This window comes from Mastomys coucha, unplaced genomic scaffold (assembly GCF_008632895.1).
Source record: "Mastomys coucha isolate ucsf_1 unplaced genomic scaffold, UCSF_Mcou_1 pScaffold16, whole genome shotgun sequence".
Lineage (NCBI taxonomy): Eukaryota > Metazoa > Chordata > Mammalia > Rodentia > Muridae > Mastomys > Mastomys coucha.
In genome coordinates, this window is record NW_022196898.1 from 74510703 (window position 1) to 74533457 (window position 22755).

At 41.4% G+C, this 22755-nt stretch overlaps 1 protein-coding gene, 1 long non-coding RNA gene and 1 other non-coding gene across 50 annotated transcripts in view; 2 read left to right on the forward strand and 1 right to left on the reverse strand.

Annotated features, from left to right (window-relative positions):
• The window catches only part of LOC116093755, a 58668-nt gene extending 39628 nt beyond the window's left edge, over positions 1–19040 (forward strand). The window contains exon 7 of the long non-coding RNA XR_004119825.1: positions 18513–19040. This is a non-coding gene — a long non-coding RNA (uncharacterized LOC116093755). The remainder of the gene's footprint in view (positions 1–18512) is intronic.
• Positions 1–22755, reverse strand: part of Ank2 (ankyrin 2) — a 576750-nt gene that overhangs the window by 79273 nt on the left and 474722 nt on the right. For 41 of the 48 annotated variants that reach the window (XM_031375399.1, XM_031375406.1, XM_031375409.1 and 38 more), the window contains 7 exons: positions 17780–17977; positions 14220–14318; positions 13639–13737; positions 11901–12098; positions 5446–5544; positions 4200–4298; positions 35–133 (listed from right to left, as the gene is read on the reverse strand). In XM_031375399.1, the coding sequence (XP_031231259.1) occupies positions 35–133; positions 4200–4298; positions 5446–5544; positions 11901–12098; positions 13639–13737; positions 14220–14318; positions 17780–17977 (891 nt within the window). The remainder of the gene's footprint in view (positions 1–34; positions 134–4199; positions 4299–5445; positions 5545–11900; positions 12099–13638; positions 13738–14219; positions 14319–17779; positions 17978–22755) is intronic. The other 7 variants (XM_031375436.1, XM_031375435.1, XM_031375413.1 and 4 more) reach the window with 1 other exon arrangement.
• Positions 6930–7061, forward strand: LOC116094580. Its single transcript, XR_004120215.1, has one exon. It is a non-coding gene; the product is annotated as a small nucleolar RNA SNORA17 (small nucleolar RNA).

Here is a 22755-nt window from a genome sequence, read left to right on the forward strand (position 1 = left end):
GGAAGGCAGAGGGAGGGTCATGAGAGCTCCTTACCGCAGTGGTGGCATTAGGCTTGGCCCCATGCTGGAGCAGGACATTAATGATGTGTGTGTGGCCCTGTTGGGCAGCTTGGTGCAAAGGTGTGTAGCCATTCTGTCGATCGACCACGAGGGCACGGCATAGCACGGATTGGCAGAGGGGGGAAGGAAATCAGGTTAGCCTTCAGTCTCAGTTCGCTTGTCTTATTCACAGCAAACCCATCAAGGACCTCCTTGTTTATTTAGAGCACAATTTCCCCAGCAACCCACTTCTCAGCAGCAAACACTCCCGCACACCTTATGTGTGACTCTGAAACCCAAGATAAACAGACTCCAAATTGTAACTTTGTTATAGTTTAACTGATCGGCATTTAAAATGCTTATGCCGAGAGGAGATTAAAAAGGAGGAAGAACCATACAGCCATGATAGACTTCCTTAGAGAAGATGGAGACACTCAGCTCTCTAGCTGAAGGCTGCACCTCAGTCTGGCCGGAGGTTTAGTAGGTTTAACAGGCTGTTGTCAGTTGTAACTGCCCAAATACCCCATAGAAGATCTACAACCTTGAAAGAGAGTCAAATCTCAAGCTCAACTCAGGAGAGGGCTTTGGTTATAAAAGCCTGCATGTGGAAACTTTAGAACAGAAAACTATTCTAAATAGAATAGAAATAGAAACCCCCCAATATCTTGCCCCAATAAAGTGTGTCTTTAAAAACTAGAATAATGAGCCAAGTGTGGTGGCACACACCTTTAATCCCAGCACTCAGGAGGCAGAGACAGGCGGATTGCTTATCAGATCCAGGTCAGCCTAGTTTACAGAGAAACCCTGTCTACAAAATAATAAAAATCAAAAAACAAACAAAAATGAATTTTTGACAGTGTGATCTAAACTTTCATGGAGATAAAAGACCCTGACTTAGAAGGAATTGCTGTTAGGAGAGGTATGAGTCAGTCTTGTATGGATGTGTAATAGTGACCTGGTGGCACAAGTTAGCTAGGTATTCATATTAACTCAGAATGTTCACTAGAGTCCTTGATGGTGGCATGGGAGCCACTTCCTGGGTATTTGATCGGTGCCAGATACTGTACCTTATCTCTGAAATGATTGGCAGGGCTTGGTATGTAAAGGTATTTTTTAATTAGTGGTTGATTAAATGAATGGTGAACAAATGATTCAGAAATAAATAATTTTTTCTCCCCATTTCAGAGATAGTGAAACTGAAAATATCAGAGTTAACCAATTTCTCTACAGTCACTGAAGGTTCAGATCCCATGTAGAAAATCATGGGAACTAGTGGCTACTTGGCAATTCCTAGAAAAAATTGTATCAGAGCCCTTTGTGTTAAGCTGTAACTTCTAAGTCGTCCATTCTGTATATATTATGTTTAAAAAAATATGCACATATGTGTGCACATTTCATCCAGCGTCAGAGCCAACTCATGGCCAATATGCTTATTTGGTCATTTTGACAATATGAAGTTATCTGATTATACTTATGAATGTCGTAAGACCCCCATCTACACAGTTACAGTGGCTTTTCTGTGTGTGGGGATGTAATCATGTGTGAGTGTCTTTCTATCCAGGTGTTGGAAACTCTGTCACATTAGGAGTCTGACTCCGATCCCCACAATAAAGTAACCCCAACTCCCTGAGAGCACAGTTCATTTACAGAGCCTCATAGTACCCAACAGTCATTACAGAGACCCTGCTCTGAGATCAGACAATCCAATGGTCATTTGAGAAGGATAAAGTAGTGATATTTATTTCCTAGGAATTCTCCCTTTCTATTTTATGTATAATATTCTGTAAAATGAATTTAGCATACTTCTTCATTATCACCCAAGTTAGTTCAGTTACCAAGCATTTACTAACCATGCACTATGTCTTAAATACTTTAGCATATAAAGGACATTCTATACCCTAAACCAATAGATATTGGTATACTTTATAGATAGGTTGCCTATAGCTACATAAATAATGCTAAATATAACTAGTCATGGCAAAATAACAGTCTGCCCCCACAGTAGATCATCTTAGGTGGAGTCCTTAGTGCCCATTATGATCTGGAAAATGATCCCTGGGTGCTCCTACCTGAAGCTGTGGTGAGTAAGAGCGTTTACAGAAAATTTGAGCAGGTTTCTAATTTTACACTTACACTGGCTAGGCATTTAAGTGCCTCTCCATCTCCTACTTATTTATCAGCACACCGGCCTGAGACCTAATTCTTCTACGAAGGATGAGTAAAGCTTCGAATACCTAATACTTCTGTTCTCTCACTTATAATACAGAAGTGACTGAAGTTCCATCCTCAAGAAGGACCAGATAAATTTCCCGTGAAGATATGGGCCACTCTTAGGAATTATGTGAAAATGCTAGCAAACTGTGTTCTTTCCTCACTTCCCATCTTTGTATCTTTGCAGTGCGTCTGATAAAGGAGCTTGCCATTTTGCACTACAGTTTAAACCCCTTTCACAAGTCAATTCCCTGTAAGTCCAGTCTGTTTCAATCTAATATGACAGCATTTCATTATAATTCTAAGCAAATAGTGATTTCATTTTTGAAGGTTTACATTTCTCAATCTTTATGGCAAGCTTTACGAGCAGCTGAGGACTAAAGGCAGTCAGTACATATGTTTGCATTTGAAAAACAATTAAACAATTCTTTGGTAACTATGGCTACACAGAAAACATCAGGAAGGAAATGTAATTCCTTTTGCAAAGGTATCCTTCCAGGTGGAAAAATTCTGGAAAACGTATTAACAGATTGCGTATTAAGGCATTCACCAATCTACTCCACTGAAATCTATGGCCCCAAAGGTCACAGTAAAAGTTATATAGTTCACCTAAAAAAAAAATGCCTAAAATATTAAAATGAGATTTTTTTCCCTCTTCATCAAATGTCTGACACAGATCTAATTTCACAGAAGCCCAGACAATATAATACAGTGTGTGAATCTAAATATTAAAATCATCTCCGTGGGCAAATGTTCTCTGAAAAAACGTAAATCTTTGGCAGAACCACCAATGTCTCATTGCATGGTACATTTGTACAGTTTAACCTGCTGTGGCTGTGTGTGTGAGCTGGCTAAACAAAAATGGCATTAGGAACTATAAAGTCTGCAGAGTCATATGTAAGCTTTTAAATAAGCATCAATTGAAAGTATCACAGAATTGTGTAGGTCAGAAGTTTCTGGCCACAATGGCCATCATAGGGCAAGATCAGAAGTTTGAACCTTAAGGGTTGTAGTACTGTTTATAGCATACAAAATAAGTTTATTTTGGACTATAAAGATGCTTTTGTACAAAGAAAATTTGTTTCTGATTCTAAGAGGACAAAGGAATACTGGTTTACAAAACCTCCAGTATTCTAATTAGTACCATCTTGAAAGAGTGGCTCTGAAACTCCAGCATGTGCTCATGCTGATGGACCTGAGTTGCAGGGTAGCCTTTCTGCTGTGTGAACTCAAACACACCATGAAAACCCTGCTCTGTGCTGTGAGTTGCCAAGTAACACTAGCCATCAAGAGCTGCAGTGACATCACACTTTTCTCTAACTTGAGTCACCCTGTGTGCACTGAAATGGCTGGCTGATCCTCTTACCCGATCTTCCCAGTCGGTCCTTTTACTGTGAGGGACATGTCATCTCTGACTTATCCCTGAGAACTCTCAGTCTAAAGCCTTTCACACTTTTGTCACTAAGAATTCCACAAGACATTCCCAAAGAAAAAGCTTGTTTAAACTCGGATGTATGCAGTGGGGGCTGTACCAGACTGCATTTCCACAGGGAGAGATGCCAGGCTAGGGGTCAACAATGCCAAGGGCCTGGCACATAGTAGAGGAAGTCTGTCAGGGCTTCGGAGTGTGCTATGTTATCTAGCTATGTTATCTATGGAGTCTAGGATCAAATGTACCCTTTGGGAAACTGTTAAGCCAAAGCTCTTTAACCGTATAGCACAAGCAATTCTGAAGCTGACCTCCGTCAAAGGTTATCATAATGAAAACCTTAAACAATTAAAAAAAAAAAAAAAAAACCTACACTGCTTCTTCAAAATTACTTTAGAAGAACTAAAAAAATAAAATTAAATTTAAAATAAACATCAACTTGGCTTAGTTAGATGCTCCTAATAGCACTCACGGGAGAATAAATTTGGTTGTCAAGAAGGAAACTGAGTATATGTTTTACCTTGGTTTTCGCATTGACATTTGCTCCCTGTTTCAGAAGAAAGTTGACCATTTTCACGTTTCCATAGTGACAGGCCACGATCAGAGGTGTGTAACCCAGCTGTGAATGACAAATTCCAAAGTGTACGTATTATACTTCTAGTAGTGAACAGCCACGGGGTATGGTTTCAGTCATTGTACCATGGTATCCTTTGAGTGAATACATAGGGTGAGCAGTCACAAACCACAGAGCTTTGCATCAGCGAGGGTAGATCAGACACCTAGGTGACTTAGCTTAGCTAGAAGAACTGGGGACTGCAGAACGATAGTCTACGTCAGTGGGAGGAAGAAGACTCCAGTGGACCAACGTGGTGGGAAGAATATAAGAGGTTAAGATGGGAAGATGTACAACAAAGAATGTCTCCTGGACATGACATACCCACTGCTCTCATAAACTCACTCGCTGCTGCTATCTGCGTAAGACTTGTGTGAGATTGAGGACATCAATATTTCACCCTGAATGAGTGAAGGGGCCCACAAGGCCCCATCCCTTTCAGAAGGACTATCAGCAATTAACAATTGTTTGGGGAACGGTGTCACTGTTTTTCAGGAGTGTAGCTATAGAGAAAATGCCCTCACTCCATGGTGTCACTTCCCACCTATGTAAGTCTAATCAAACTCAGTGGCTCAAGCACAAAGAAAAGCAGGAGAGGAGGAGGAGGCAGGCTGAGGAGAAGGGTGCTGGTGGGAGAGGGAGGGACTAGAGGAGTGAAGATGACTACAATTCATTATATTACATATACAAAGAGATACAATATATCTTATATGCAAATATATAATATATGTTGTATATAAGTATAAATATATACAAATAGGTGAATATATTATATAAATTTGCATATATGCTATATATACAAATAAGTGACACTAAAACAATCACAAAAAGAATGGGTAAGTAAACAATAGCACAGAGAGGACCAATCCACCTCAAGACCAAGGGCACCAAACAGGCCAGGCCAGTGAGGTTCAAAGTAAAAGTAAAGTGAAAGGGTATGAAGCACCCTGCAGAGCTGGAGTCTTACGTTGGGTCCTGGGGCCTCGCCCATCTGACTCATAGCAGACCCAGGGAAATGCGGGAAGGCTTATACTTTAGAATGAACCTTTAAGACAAGAGACCTTGGGCCCTGAGCTGACTTGGATGAGACAGACCAAGAATTAGCCAAACCAGAACGGGTGGCAACATTAGGTTACCAAGAGATCCGCTGTACCTTTGTGTAGGCATCCCGATCAGCCCCGTGTTTGGTAAGAATGTCCGCAACGTTCACTTTATCTTCTTGGGCTGCAAGGTGTAAGGATGTGAGTCCACTCTGTAGCAGGAATGTAAGCAAAGGAAGACATCAGAGCGGGAGACACACGCGCGCCTACAGCATCGTGTCCTGAAAGGAGCTGGAAAGCATACGGCCCCTCCCTGGACATCTCATCTCACATTTTAGACAAATGGGTGGAGTAAATATGAGTTTTCAGCCAAGACCTACTCTCTGCACCAAATTACATTTTCTGTACTCAGTATTTATGGTCTGAGTCTTTAAAATAATTCAGCTTATGAGCTTCCAAACAATATTCATTTCAAGCCTACCTACACCTCCTCATGAATCTTCTTGTTTACTTAAGTAGCGGACCAAAAATGTTGCTGAAACTTTACAACCTCAGCTATAATCAATATTTTCATCAATAAAGTGTCATAGTAATGTTAAAAATATACTGAGTTACTGGAAGCAAGCTCAAACTTTTTTTTTTTTTTTCAGTTTACTCTGGGGGGATAGGAGCTAGATGGTAATTTTTTTTAAAGTACCCCTATCCTTTATATAACAACATAAAACATGGCAATGTTTATGTTTTTATATAAACAAGTTTAGTCTTCAGTAATCAACATGTTGGTTTGCATACATAGATAAAGTACAGTCATGACTTAATTGAAAGACACCAAGGTCTAGAGAGGACTAGCAGCTTATTCAGCTGATGCCACGCCCTGGCATTCTCACTACCTACAAAGAGCTATTCTTAAACAAGACTGAGAGTGAAGGGCATCAGATGTAATTGTAGCAGGTAAGCTTGGAGTACTTTTTAATACTAGGAAGAACTCACAGGACTTGGACATAGCTGTAAGCCAACTTCCTGCCTCTATAGTCCATAGCCTCGCTTAGACTATACCCAATTAGACTAGACCCAAGCTATGTCTTCCACTCCTCCAACCAGCACGCAGCTGATATCCCTTGTATTTACCCGTTTTTAGTATTTTCAGTGGGTACAGGTACTGGTGATTGGACTATAGGACCTCAGGCCTACCCCACAAATGCTTCACTCTAGGGTCACAACCTCAGCTCTCTTCCTATCTTGTATTTTAAAACCAGGTCTCACTAAGGCACCCGGGCTAGTCATGGACTTAACAGCTCAGGCAGGTTTTGCATTTATGAGTCTCCTGCTTCAGCCTCTTAGTAGCTGGGAATTTAAGAGTGTGCCATCAAACATTGCTAACAATGTTGGACCTGTAAAGTGAGGTAGGTGCCTTGCCCAAGGTCAGTTGGCATCCTGGTTAATTAGCCCACCTCATTGATGACCACTGGAAGGCTCATTCTCCTCACTAGCATTGGGGCTGAGGGAGCTGAGCATGGCCTTCAGACCCCCCTGGCTTCCAGCATGGTGCTATTCCGAGAAATTAACAGACACTCTAATCATTGGAAACTGGGGGTCACCTGCCTCTAGAGGCTTTACAGGTGTGGCTGCTGTACTACATGTATGTCAGTAGGTGGCAGAGAGGAGAGAGGCTATGTCTATGCTCACTATTCTGACCTTTGAACACCTGGATGATGTTCAACATCCCCTGAGAGGACCACCACTCCGGCACACTGGAACCCAGACTAGACTGAGACGACCACCTGACTAATGACAGGCAGACCCCAGAACAGGGAGCAATCCACAGACTGGATGAACCCCACCTGGGACTACAGCCCCCCTAGGTGGGAGTGATCATGAAACAGACAACCCTCATAGGGGTCACTTGTGCAAGCCAGGTGAGGAGCGAGCCCAAGACAACCACTAGATCAGTGCTGCGGGACCTGGAAAGGGAGCTAGCCTGAGATGGCCACCAGTCTGGTGCTGTGTACTCTAGAGACCTGGTGGGGGCATGATCTAGATGACTCTTGCTCGCTGTCATAACACACGAATAGGAAATAGCACTCCTGAGACCAACCCCAGTCACACAGAGACCCAGGGCACCACTAAGAGGAACACGGAAGTGGTAGAGAAATGGAATAGGAAGAGAAACAGAAGGATGTGGGCACAATGTGGAGAGTAGTGAGGAATAGCCTGATGTGTGTAGCCAGTGATTCAACCTGGGACAAGGGTCCTAGCCTGAGCTACTATCAGAGTCCATGGCTCTGGAGCAGCAAGGGGTCTGTTACCACTGTCTGAGGACTGTGCAAACTGGTCCCGTCCCTCACATGGGCAGAGCTGGCTCTGAGGACATGATAACAGGAGAGTTGACTCTGCCCCTAGCCAGCTGCTGTGCCCCCCCCACACACACACACACATTGCTGGAGTTGCAGATGAGCAGCCCCAAGAATACCAGCATGGGAGAGCTGGCCCTCCACTTGCCTCCCATGAGGAAGCGTGGCTGAGGGGGAGATACCTTCTTCTCCTCTCAGCCATAACCACCTCCAGCAGTCAGTAGGCCTGGCCTTGGGGTCATGAGAACAGGAGAGCTGTCTCTGCCCCTCGCCAGCGGCAGGAGAACAGCACAGTAGAGCTGACCCTAGATAGGAAGGTACTCTGGACATACTGTGTGCACTCCGGCTTCCACAGTGAGATTCTCTTTTTCTGTTGAGGAGGTAGAGAGCAAGGGGAGAGGTGAGTATGAAGAGGGGGGGGAGAGGAGTGGGATTAGGGTACAGGATGTGAAACTCACAAAGAACCCATAAAAACTTAAAACAAATTTTAAAAAAGAAAAGATGGGTGACCCATGCAGATAGGATATTCTACAAGTTCACGGGGACTTTCATTTTAGGAACTGGCACTTGTGAATCCTTGGGCAGCTTAGCTCAACTTCAATTTTTATAAAATATCAGCCAAAAAAGTAAATCTTATTTGCATCAGAATTCTGTCGCTGACAAATATTATTTAATTAATCCTACATCTTAAAAAATTCTTAATATTAAGACAAAGCAGAAGATACTTAAGAATCTGAATTTTAGCATAAAACAGAATTTTTTTTCTCCTCAAGTCGACTCTTTTTTTCTTGTGATTTCTTGAAGCAGAGTGTCATCACGTAGCCCAAGCTGACCTCAAAGTCAGGAACTTCCAAACAAAATGATATAATTTTCTTCATGGCTGGGTGTCCCAAAGCTTCTTAAATATTTGCTATCAGGCTGCTTAAATTCTTTGAAAGCAAGTAATATTTTTAAAAAGGACACCTTCAAGAAGAGCCAAGTAAATTCACTCTCTATATTTTGAAAGTTAAAAATTACACTGTCAGAAGCATCGTGCGATCAGCTTCACATACTGTCCGGAACGTTTCTCTTTGAGGTGTTAGACAGAGTTGACCAGGAGACACACTAAACAGTACAAACTATTTCTCTTGATTGATCATCAGAACTAGATAAGATTTATCACTGAAGTCACTCTCCACTTTGGTCACAGGACAGAGAAAAAGCAGTGTCTCCTGACCAGGAAGCCTTGTCCTTGCTCACCTGTTTCCATAGTACTGAAAGGGGCCATGCAGGCTGCTGGGGCTGTGGGAGAGCATCTGCAATCTCACCTGTCAATCATCAGTAATGATAGGCCTGCCTAGATACACCCACGGGTGTAAGAGTGGCACAGGTGTTATGAGGGTCACCATCTGCTTTATGAATGGAGTTAAGGCTCATTCCACAGGATAAAATATCCATGCTTGGTACGGAAACTCTGGCTCAAATTAAAACCTGCTGCTTGGTGGGGTTAGCTCACAGGCCTCCGGACTGAATCTACTCCTATTATTCTGCTAAATGGATGCAATATCAAATGTCTGCCTATATTATTAGTGCAGCGGTCTGGCCTCATCAGAGAAGTTTCTTCATGCAGTGGATATAGTTGACACCAGAAACTTATAAAGTGATGAAAGTGCAGAAACTAAGTATCTGTGGATTGCTCAGCCACAAACAGGACATCGATATCACTTCGATAAAATGGATTTTAATGCACACAACGTGCTCCTTAATGTTTAAATAAGTTTCTCCTGATTATTTTCAAATGAATATGTTTTTAGTACACAATAAGCAGTTGTGTGCCATCTTCCTTTGTAAACAGATATTAAATAAAAATATTTCGTACCTCAGTGTCAGGGTTTCCTCATCTGGGTGAATGATTCCCCCAATGGCGGGATTTAAATGTGGTTCAGGCTTTCCTTACTGCTGGGATGATACTAGCTTTCACTGTTAAATTTTATGCTTATTCTCATTAAAATGCAAGACTGGGAAGAGTATACCAGCTCTATGCTGTGATTTCAATGTGTCTGTCAAAATTTCAAAGCAAAAACTAGATCTCCAAGCTCATATACTGCTGCTACTTGAAGTTGGTGGCCTCTGGGTAGAGTTAGAATTCTGAGCACCAACAAGGGTGAAGCTCCCACCCCCGTTTGTGATATTCTCCTCGGTATCATTATGTCACAGGAAAACCCTCACCAGACTCCGAAGAGGCAATGGTGTCATCCTGTTGGACTCCCCAGCCTGCAGAGCCATACACCCATCCAAACTCTTATTCTCTAAGAAGGGCTCAGTCTCAGTCTCTGCTCCACACTTTGTCTCCGTATTTGCTCCTGTATTTTGTTCCCCTTTCTAAGAAGGACCTACTTTGGTCTTCCTTCTTCTTGTATTTCATGTGGTCTGTGAAGTATAGAGCAGAGACTGAAGGAAAGGCCATCCAGAGATGCCCTACCTGGGGTTCCATCCCATAGAGAGTCAGTCACCAAACCCAGATACTATTATGGATGGCAAGAAGTGCATGCTGACAGGAGCCTGATATAGCTGTCTCCTGAGATACTCTGCCAGAGCCTGACAAATACAGAGATGGATGCTCGCAGCCAGCCATTGGACTGAGCATGGGGTCCCCAGTGGAGGGGTGAGAGAGAAAGGAGCTGAAGGGGTTTGCAACCCCATGGGAAGAACAACAATATCTACCAAAGAGATCCCCCTAGAGCTCCTAGGGACTAAACCACCAACCAAGGAGTACACATGGAGGAACTCATGGCTCCAACCACACATGAAGCAGAGGATGGACTTGTCATTTATCAATGGGAGGAGAGGCCTTTGGTCCTGTGAAGGCTCAATGCCCCTATGTAGGAGAATGCTAGGACAGTGAGGCAGGAGTGGGTGAGTGAGTATGGGAACACCCTCATAGAAGCAGGGGGAAGGGGTATGGGATAGGAGGCTTCAGGAGGGTTGGAACCAGGGGTAACATTTGAAATGTAAATAAAGAAAATATCCAATAAAAAGAAAAGAAAAGAAAAAAAGGACCCAATCTCAAGTATTTTGTCATAGCAACAAACGAAAACATTACACTTCAAGGATCCGGGAAGACTTTTGGTTAAATGGACTTTGAAGACAAAGATGAAGGATGTGTGGAGCCACCTCTGAGTGATAAAGAAAGGGAGCCTCTAGGGACAATGGGGACAATCTACCTGTGTCACAGCTCTTTAAAGAATGCATGTTACATAACCCCTGTAAACGTGGGCAAGCCAATCTGTACTTGGCATTCCAATATACTGGTTAATTCATCAATCACACACAGAAAGCATAGCATCTGTGGAAAATTCTAAGAAGCTTACTTTTGATCTTGCCCAATCACACGGCACAAAAAGCACCAGGAGAGTCAAATGGTCGGTTAACAAGGACTGACTGTAATTTTCAGTCTCTCGGCACCTGGCTCCTGGTTGATGTACGGAAGTAAATCTGTAGTAGGCGTATACCTTCATGTTTCAATGAATTTATCCTTATATCCTTGGCTATTACAATTAATACAGTCATCTAGAAAGGCTATTCACTGGAAGGAAGCACATTACCGTGGGGCTTTCTCTGAACAAGACGTCTCACCAGAGCCACCCCCTAAGCTAGGTGGACAACGCCTTAAAAATCTACATTTCATCAAGTTCTAGAGCCACAACTCATATTCACCTGTGGAAGCCAACCTCTAGTGGGAACCACTCTTTCCTTTATCTCTGTCCCTTGCTCCCTAGCCACTTTCTTACTGCAGTTTGCAGTCACAACCAGCAGAAAGTGGGGCACTGTGTGGCTGCTGGCAATGTAGTGATCTTAACTCCTGGGGAGAACTGTGATGCTTACAGTACAAGGAGACACTGAGAAAGCAGAGCTGCATAGAGATGATTGAACTGGCTTGAGAGGAAAAATGAAGACCCACACTGCAGGGTTGTGGGAAGCAAACCTGTGGGAGCCATCAGCAGCATCCCCTGGTTTTCTGGTTCTCATATGCTTGCCTTCCTTGTTATCTTGGGGCTTTTAACACAGCCATGTTTTCTTTGCACACTCATGCAAAACAGGATTCAAACACCACACACACACACACACACACATACACACACACACACACACCATTTTTGTTTGAAATAATCTTTGCTTGGTTTCTATTGGGATTTACGTGGTAGACCTGATTGAAGCCAGAATCTAGAAGAGAATACCTTGGTTGACATGTGGATATTGGCCCCTTTTTCCAGAAGCAAGGTGACCATGTCTGTGTGCCCCTCTTGTGAGGCCAGATGCAGTGGCGTGACCCCTTGCTTCGTCACAGTGTTAGTCTCAGCTCCATAGCTCAGTAGTGTGGAAGCTATCTGCATCTGGTTCTTCTTTGCAGCAATGTGTAAAGGAGTGTAGCCATTCTACGACAGGAGCAAAAAAGATAGACATGACATACACATACACACACGATACAAGTACAGACACATCCCATCACACATAAACACGTGCGTGCACACACATTATACACAGAGAGAACATCTAATAAGTGCTCAAATATTTACCTCCAATGGAAGTAATGGAGTATAATCAGCCAGAACAGATAAATGTAAAGTGACAGCTAATTTAGATGCGTAGCTGTAACGTGTTTCTATCTAACTACACCCCAATCTTCGCAACCAAAGTCAAAGGATCACCCGTTATACCCTAGAACAGATACAGATGTAAAAGCACCAAATCTGAAAGTCTCTTCTCAATCGGATTCTCTCCCAAACACAAAAGGAAGTACAGCAGGCATCTCTTCTACATGACAGTCCCCCAGTACCTGGTGGTGGGTTGCTTCTCTGTCTAGAAACTTCTCTAAGATGTTTCCCTCATCCAGGCTAAGCATCCCATTCCTCCAAGCGCTCTGATCCTTTGGTCATTTCTAGTCCTTTCTTCCCAAGAGATGACCTGTTCTGTGCTGGCTAGGATCTATCCATAATGCTCCTGGATTGTACAGCTTCCTGCCACTGAATTCTATATGTGAGATGTTATTCTAACCACGCAGAATCAAACTGAGTAACTTCTATGGTATTGTTAGGATACTTGCCCCAAATAAGTCGAATTGGAGTGTTCTTTCCACTCCCTGAGCAAACGCTATTTAAGTCCTAGAGTAAGCCAGGCTCTGTGATGGGTGAATCAGATTTGCATTGTTAGGAATCTAATGTAATATGGCTATTTTCCAATCATGATAAAAAGTCTAACATGTCATTTTAAAATACATTTTTCAAACAAGTGACTGAAAGATGTGACAGCTGTGTATATTTTCAACATTAAAAATGTATGTGCAAACAGCCTAAACTGAGAGGAGAGTAGATAATCTGTTGCTAGGTAACCAGGCTTGGTAAGAGCTGGGCTTACATGTAGATGACGAATACACAACACGAAGGTATTAGTAGTCTACAGACCCACTTAAAACTCTCCACAATGAAGCTGACAGAGATAAACATTTAAAAGACAAAGAAACAAGAGACTCTTATAACAGCAGAGTAAAAAGTTTGATGTTAGAAGGAATGAGAGTATGAAAGGTTATGTTTTATAGGTAAGGAGAAAAAACTTATAATGCCTTTGTCAGGTTAAATGTCTCAGGATCTAAAACACTGACAGCTAGTAATAAGATTAATTTCCTCAAGATAATATGCACTTCCTATTGATAACTGTTGGTTCTAAAAATTGTAATACATATATATTAATTATTTATTAATTATATATGCAATTAATTATATAATTTATATATAATTAATATATATATATTAAGTGAAAGGTTTTAGACAGAGCAATAGGTAGAAACAGTTGGGTTTTTTTAAGTTACCAATAGTGAAAGTTATTATCACTGTTTCATGGCAGTTATTAAAAGCAAGGCCCATGTATACTCGGATTATAGATACATGGCACCTGGAAATTTTAGGCTCTGCTCCTCACCTTGGCAGTGGCATGAGGGGAAGCACCCTTCTCCAGCAGCAACAGCGCCACCTTCTGGTTGTCATAATGAGCAGCAACATGGAGCGGGGTAAGGCCATTCTGTAAAGGTGGTATTTGAATCTCAGCATTAATACATTATTAGCGTTAGCTGCTCTGAAGCTACCAGGATGCATGGACGGTGCTATTGATTAATTACATGTTAATTAATTAATATGGTCAATGGAAAGATAATTTTAATATTAGAAACATAACTAAAATTGAGAATGTTTGCGCTGAAAATTAGCAAAGGGCAGCTTTCTGGTCACAACAAACAAAAGTCCAAATTTCTATGTACACCACAAGGATTCTTAATATAGAGAAGCTGTGGGCCCTTCAGGATAAGGCGCGGCAAAAACAAAAAATAATAATGTTTCTAAATTGCAGTCTATAACAAAGGTTTGGGGCATATGTTCCCAACTTGTGTAGTTGGTGTAATTTTGCCTAGTGCACTAATCTTGATTTCTGATGAGTGGTTAAAAAAAAAAAAAAAGTCAACAGAATCTGATGACAAAAATATGCTATGGAAACCGGAAACCACTTACCTTCCCTGCTGAGTCTGCGGCTGCGCGGCGTTGCAAGAGAAGTTTTGCCACATCCAGGCTTCCATACTTAGCTGCTACATGCAGGGGAGTGAAGCCCTTCTATAGAACGACAGAGAAATGTAAAAATTAGGGTTTTCCCCCTCAATTCTTTACAATTTTTTTTGTTAACGCATTAAGCAAACACGAGTCTCTATTTGTTAAAAAGAAAGAAAGAAAGAAAAAAGAAGGAAAGAAAGAAAGAAAATGATGGCATGAAAACTGCCAGACCTGGATAAGTCTAGGGTTAGGAATAAGTTTTACCCAGACCTGGTAGGAGCTGTGTGAGGCTTGATGGAGTCGGAAACAACAGTAACAACAAATGTGTCTGAGATCTTGGAGACTGAACCTTGACATTACTAGATGCGAGATTCATAATCTCCACGGGGGTCAGTAAACCACTTTGATTTATGAGTGGATAGAGGAGCATCTGAGGCCCGTCTTTGGTCTTGGTCATTCTAAAATGAATGTGACCAAATGGACATCTGTCTTCGATCTCTTATAGTTCTTTTTATACTTTTTATTCCAAATTTGTTTAAGTTTTAGAATATTTTATGAAGCTTTAGTTAAAAAAGGAAACAACGATTTGATTCAGCTGATATATTTTCTGCAAAACTGGCCAGATAGATGATCTACGGAATAAAATACAAAGGTATTCTATTAAAAACATTCTCTTTTTTTTAACATATTGATATTTGACTTCTTTCCCAGAAGACCAGACTGTCCAAAGATCAATTCCTCTAGTCAAATCCATTGTCCTGGTAGGTCATTGGCTGACTAACACTAAATAGTTAACCACAAACTGAAGCTTTAACAGTGTGCTTTTTAAAAGATGCTTGCCCTACACATTTTACGTGCATACCCTCAACGTCCTGTGAGCCCAGCCAACAGCAGCACTTCCATGAGCAGCATGCTGTAAATAGTGTGAGTCCCAGTCCTGGGCTCCTGCCCTATGATGTCTCCCACCCTCCTGGACAGATGTCTCAGCCACATGCTTCTCTAGAACAATTGTAGGAGTCAGAGAACTCTAATACTCCCCAGGACCCCCCCCCCAAAAAAAAAAGAAAGAAAGAAACCCAGCAAATACTTCTGAACTAGGTGCTACTTAAGTCCCCATCAAAAGCACTGAATAGCTCCCAAGAACCAATACTACCCTCTCAAAGTGTCACCTGATCAATTACTTTTAATTAAAATGACATTTCAATTTCTAATTTTTTTTTTTAAATAAAAGAAATAAGCATTTGGTCTTAATAAGTTCTTGGATGAGAGTGAATCCTTTGGCTTTTTTTCCCCCTGTGTGGGACAAATGTAGGAATGGCTGGAGGACGGCTTCCTTTAGCAGCCTTCCACAGAAGTTCCCCTGCTGTTGCGGCTCTGCTCCCAGCACTCCATCCCAGCACTCCACGCACACAGGGTTGGATTGTGCCAACTTTCGTGAAGTTATAGAGAGGAAGAAAATAACCTCCTATCCTTACAGTCCGGCTGAACTTGTACTGACTCCTTAGTGCTTTTGGAAATCCTTATCAAACCAAACTGCTTAGCTCTCGCAGAATGACAGGAGCCTGGCTGGAAGGCGTCTCTTGAGTCACAGGCCACTTCTTTCCATGTGAATCTAATCAGGCCTTTGTCTCCCTCTGGTATTTATAAACATGTAAGATGCTTCAGCGATGGTGAGTCACCCAGGATTTAGCTCGCCTCGGTCCTAAACTGCTCTGTGTAACAATTGCATCGATTTTACCACTCCACTGCACTATGGCATTGGATATTTTTTCAATCCTAAAAATCTTTGAAAGGCAGGAGACTATTTTCTATTCCTTTACTTTCATATCTATTAATTCTATTCCTTTGGATTCTCACCAGTTGAGGCGGCTGCCAAGTCTCTAGGGTTACCATATATTGGTTGCTTCGTGTCTTCAGTCCTGAGTTTTTCTCTTTAAATAATTTTTAAAATGCATTCACCTTTCCAGATGGATTAATTTGAAAATTTATCAACTTCGTATGTCAGAACACTTGGAAGTACATTTATTTATATTTTATGTATAAGAATGTACATGATGCCTGACTGTATTCCTGTGTACCACTTGTTGCTTCAGAGGCCAGTAGAGGGTGTCACAGTCCCTGGAACTGGAGTTACAGATGGCTGAAAATGGCTTTGAGTGCCAGGTCCTCTGTAAGAGCAGCAAGGGCTCCTAACCCCTGACCTATCACTCCAGCTCCACATCAGAACATATTTCTGATTAGCCTTTGGCCAACAGTAACTAGTAGACTGCTTCCCTTCTGAAGGCTCAGAGACCACAGCAATACTTCAGTCCATACTTGATAACTTCCTTGGCTTCAGGCATGGCATTTGCTCCAATTTACTGAAAGCCAGCAGTTCATCTGAACTGCTACTGTATATGTGGAAGTACTTTGCCCTATGACAAGCTCAGGTTTCCTAGGATTCTCCTTGTCTGGTTTTTGTATTCTTCTGTACTTGCTCAATCTAATTTGCTCCAGCCATGTGGGCATGTTCATGCTTCATCGTGACTTACCCCCATATAGTGACTCTCTAGTGGAATCTATCCAAGAGAAGGAAAAGCTGTCCTGTACCACCATGGACTCTTGAACACAGGCTTGGGACACTATAGTCTTTGTTTTTGGTGTTAGTACAACTCATGACCTGATCTGCAAACCTGCTCTGTAAAGAACTACAGAGAAAGTGAACCTGGTAAATGTTTGGGTGGTGGTTTGAATTAGGGTCCCCCATTCAGTCAGGAATCTAAACGCTTGGTCTCCAGTTATTAGCACTCTTTGGGAGAATTGTGGCACGTTTAGTGGGTACAGCTTTGCTGTACTTGCGATTCTTTCTCTGCCTCCTGGTGTGCTGATGAAATGTGATCAGCCTGGTTCCATCTCCAGCCACCTGTTGTCATGCCATCCCTGACATTATGAGCTACTCTCTGGACTCATTAAGTCACAAGAATCTCTCTCTTATGTGAGTTGCTTTCATGATCTTTTATCTTAACAACAAAAAGGACCCGACAGGGTTAGACAAAGGAAATGAGACATCCCTTGAGAGGCGATGGGGTAGCACTGGGAAGGGCAAGATGGAGGCAAACAAACTGTCCCTCGGCTTGGTTACCCAGCAGACAGCACTATTGCTCTAATGTAGGATTCTCTACCTCACTGATGATGATAATTCAACATATTTGGGAACCCCCCTCTTTTTTTCTCTAGAGAATATATATGTTATAATAAAAAAGGGGGGCAGGGGGAAGTAAGCTTTGCTTTGTAGTAATGAAATCATAATTACACTTCAGGATATCTATACCAGGTGGAACTGGCACATTTAGTAGAAGACAGGAATGCAGGAATTTTCCTTGAAGACATGACATAAAATTTTACAAACTCCTCTCATCATCGTTTAGATTGTAATCTAAAACATTCAGAGACAGGAACAAGTCAGAGGCTTGACAGAGATTTTCCTTTCCTGAAACTCTTCCGCAGCTGAATGAAACCTTGGCTCCTCTCGGTTGTCCCCTTACCTTGGTCGCCAAGGAGTTGGCTGCTCCAGCTTCCAGCAGGACAGAGGCCACGTCTACCTGTCCTTCCCGAGCAGAGATGTGCAGTGGTGTGTACCCATTTGTAGTGGCTGCATCTGGATGAGCCATATGTTGTAGAAGCAGCTGGACAATTTCTGTCTTACCCAGCCTGGAGGCGATATGTAAAGGCGTCTGTTCCTCCTACAACTCAAGGCGAGGCATCAGTTAGGTCCCAGCAAACCCAACTTCATTAGCAATGCATACTTCTCCAACACTTCATGGTGCCTTCCTCTAGGAAGATAGCTTTGTCTTGGACGAGTCACTAGAAATCTCTACTTGGAAACGAATTGTTATTACCCCGTCATGGTTTTATTTGTATCTGTTATAGAAGTGATCTATTTGACGACAAAAAAAAAAATCTCTCTTAAAATTTTAAAAAGATTTTATGTGTTTGGTTATATGTATGGAAATGTACCAGGAATGTATAGTTCCCATACAAGTCAGAAGAGGCATCAGATCCTTTGGATCTAAAGTTGTAGATAGTATGTGAGCATCATAAATGTGTGAAAATCAAATCCGAATCTTCTGCACAAGCAGGAGGTGATTTTAACCATGGAGCCCCTCCCTTAGACTTCTAAAAATATGTGTGTACATTCATAAACTTGGTAATTGTTTGATGAATACCCCAAAACTATCTCTTAACTCTGTCTTCAACTCTCTCTATGCTTACTTACAGGCAAACTCATGGTTTTGAAGGAGAAAAAAAAAATCAAGTCCAGAAATCCTAAGACCTAGATTTTCCTCCAAGAGCTTTCAACAAGAGGCAGAATTTATTCTGGGAACTGAATCAAGAGAAAAGACCCAAGGACGCTGGAAATGCTATTTCTACTTCACTCCTGAGCCAAGGACACAAATGATGGCCATTTTGTTCTAGGAGAACTGTGGATAAAGACTACATTGTAAAATGATTTAAAGAGATGTTGTCCCAGGAAACATTGCAGATGCACTTGCAATGCATATCCAGGACTTCAAAAATGAAATGGAACTCTGGCAAGAAAAAAAATGGAGTAAACTCTCTGCCAAATGTTTTTGCTCTAAAAACAGAGAGGATGGAGCTGGAGAGAATAGGCAGGAAGGACATATTCGGGAAGGCTCATGAGATCACCTGACTCTAACGTGTACTTGGAGTTAAAAGAGCTGAAGAAGAAAAGAAAGAAAGAAACTACTATCACTTATAAAAATAAAATTGAATGTGCCCTAGGAATGCAAAGGAGTGTGTCTTTATAATATTCTCCAGGATAAGTCACCATAAAAGAGGAATAAAAAGCTGAGGAAGCTGCCATGGATGAGGATAAATGAAGACAAAAAAGATAATAGATCTGTTGAAATAAATATAATACTCAAACATTATTTTTTTTAGAAAACCTATAGGAAGAGGGGAAATAACATCATATGAATTTCAAAATAGAAATTAGTAAGTAATAGCAACACAATTATTTTACCAATAGAATTGAATTTTATAAAAATCTACAACTTACAAATTTCCTTCATACATAATGCATATATATATGTATATATATATATATGACATGTCCTATAATAGACACCAAAAGAAAGCATAAAAAATGTATCGCTAAATAATTTCTCCATTCCAAGTGACTAAAAATGCAGTGAGGTCCCAAGGTCATTTAAGTGACTCAGACACTAAAGACAGATGCAGTAAGAGGGCCATGAAGAGCATGATCAGGACAGGAAAGATCAGAGCAAGAGAAAGTACTGAGTAAAGTAATTAGTGTAAACTCAGGGCCTGAGGATTAGTGCGAACTCAGGGCCTGAGGATTAGTGTGAACTCAGGACCTGAGGATTAGTGTGAACTCAGGGCCTGAGGATTAGTGTGAACTCAGGGCCTGAGGATTAGTGTGAACTCAGGGCCTGAGGATTAGTGTGAACTCAGGACCTGAGGATTAGTGTGAACTCAGGGCCTGAGGAAGAGTTTCTGTGACTGCCTGCTGCTGGCTTCTCCTCTTAGACTCCTGCCAGCAGAGCCCCGTGGGGAGGGGAGGGGACAGAAATCCATACTTCAAATGGAGATTAAAAACTTTTTTAGATTACTGATTTTATTTTAGGTGTGCGGGCCAATTACGGATTTTAGAGGTTAGGGAGGAGATTGCAGAGACGGTCGTCTTTGGATTTCTAGTCAACTGACAATCTGTAACTGGTAGGAGTTACTGCGAACTGGTTAAGTTATTAACTATAGTTCTCTGGTTCTCAGACCCCAGAGCAGGAAGGTACTTGTTTATTTGTTTGCTTCAATAAAAGTTAGTAAATGTCTTATCTACTTTTAAAATATTTTGGTATATTTTCTTCTGAAAGCGGAAAAAAGAAATAACATAAATTTTGCTAAGAAAACCCTTCAACCTTTAAACAGGTATATGGGGTCTTTTCAGTTTGAACAATTATTTCTTTGTTGAACTGTAAAACTTGTATCTGTTGCCCCAGGCTAAAGTTAAAGGCAACCAAGGCAAAAACCCAAACAAAACGTGAGAACTTGCAGAAGACTCAAAAGAATGGGCAGAGTGGTGGTGGAGTCCTGATCCTCTGACCCTTTCCAATATAAGACCTTCTCACAGAGTGCAAGCGACCAACCCGACCAAGCCACAGCCCAGATGGGAAGCAGGTGCGCTCTGCTTCACTAAAGCCTACTGTTTCTTTTGTTCCTAGGCAACGAAAATTAAGAAGACACTCGCTGAGCCCAAACTTTTTACAAAAAGACAGAAAGAACAGCAGTGGGGGCCAAGGTTTAAAAGTTTGATGTGACTCCTGCCACTAATGTTCCCAAAAAACATGTCTGCTGGCAGTTGAGCAAAATGTTAAGTTTCAAGTTAGCTTAAGCCCTGGGGATCCTGCCATTGGTCAAACCTAAAAGCAAAGGCCAGGCCCACAACTGTACCAACACAGCAAGCCTCTGAACAAAAGGGATCCCAGAGGGAAGACCTAGGTGGACTTCTGACTTAAACTGAGGACAACGGACAAATAGGGGCGTCCTGACTGAAGGGCCAAAGCTCACCAAGGGACAAATGCAGAGTGACTCCATAGCCCTGCTTTCCAATCTGTCTGGACAAATACGCCTTATCCCCTGGCCTGACTGTAGTGCATTACCTAGCCTTTTGTTCTTTTGGGGTGGTTGGTGCTGTGTAGTAACTTGCTAGTCTACATGGACCCCATGGGTGCTCTAGCAGTGAGTTCCAGTTCAGCACCAGTTTGCACTTTTTTTTCTGTTTGAGATTTCTTATTTTATTCTTTTATTGATTTAAGTTTTATTGCATTATGATGAGAAAAGATACATGATTTCAATTTATCTGAATTTGTTAACATATAAAAACATATTTTAAGTAAATAGAATTAAATCACATTCTTGTTTCCCTTTTGTACCCCAACTCCTCCCAGAGACTCCCCCTTCAACACCTACAATACCTTTTTTGTCATATTCTTTAAAATTTATAAAATATTATAACAATAAAAATGAGTATTATAAAAGTTGTTTGATATAAAACAATAATTAATTTAATAGTCTTATGTAGATGTTTCAGTTTGCACTTTCAAAATTAATATTAATGTGATTTTATGCATTTCTTTTTCATATATATGAAGAAGAATATATATATATATATATATATATATATGAAGAAGTCATGTTTTCTCTAGTTCATATGAACTAGAGAAAACATGACTAAGCCCCTGGTTATATGATACTGACATATTACTTCAAAAATGTATGAGGTAAGCCACAGACTCCTAGAGTTCTTAAGCATGAGCCCAGTGTACTAAGTGAGCAGAATTTTAAGCTATTTCCTCTCCAGGAGAGGATAAGTACTGGAATACTCGTATTAGATTAAGAAAAGAACTTTTTTAATTTCTTAGGTGTGTAAGTGTCTAAGACATTGGAAGGTGATACTTGCTCATTTTTTCCTGCCCGATGTCTGCTCATTCTCTTCTGAGAGCTGTCTTTTATCCTTTGGAGGAAGTAGACATCTCAGAGTCCTTGTCACTCTATACAAGATGTCATTCATTACATTCTAGCCCCTAAATAGGCTGCATCACGAGCAGGAGCCAGGGTTGGACCCAGGCTCTGGAGGAGAATACAGCTAGAAACTACTAATTTTCTTGGGGTAGGAGTAGAAGGAGAGCTTGAAAACAGGAATAGCTTTATACTGAAGAGCCTAACCTAATGACAGTTTGTTGACTTCCTTCTGCAAGCCACATTCCAGTCAGGGAACTTTATTGAGGAGAAATTATTGTCTTCTGGCAGAGCCAGTTAGAAGACTAAAAAAAAAAAAAAAAAAAAAAAAAAAAAAAAAATCTCAGAGCCATGGGAGAAACCCTTTAACTCGAATCTGTGATCACAGTTCATCAGTGAAACCTTGCATTTTAGGACCCTAAGCCCACCTTCCACACAAGACTGCACTGCCCATAAAATAATTTAGGATGAACAACAATATGAACTAACTAGTACCCTCAGAGCTCCCAGGGACTCAACCACCAACCAAGGACTATACATGGTGGGACTGATTGTTCTGGCAGAATGTGTATAGTACAGGATTGCAAAGTCGATCAGCAATAGGAGGAGAGGCCCTTGGTCCTGTAAAGGTTCTGTGCCCCAGTGTAGAGGAATGTCAGGGCCAATAAGTGGGAGAGGGCAGGGTGGCAGGCATGGGGAGAGGGGAAGCAACAGGGGTTTGTTCTTGTTGTTTTTGTTTGTTTGTTTGTTTGGAAGGGAAACTGGGAAAGGAGAAATCATATGACATGAAAATAAAGAAAATATCTAATAAAAAAATAACTTGTGTGAAAATGTTTTATGAATTATATAGCATCCAACTAATGCTTGATGACCATGCAAAGTTCTAGGAAGACATTAAAGGATTCAGTTAAACCAAAGCCAAAACTTCATGGCCTGAGTGGACCTGATAACATGTTATAAA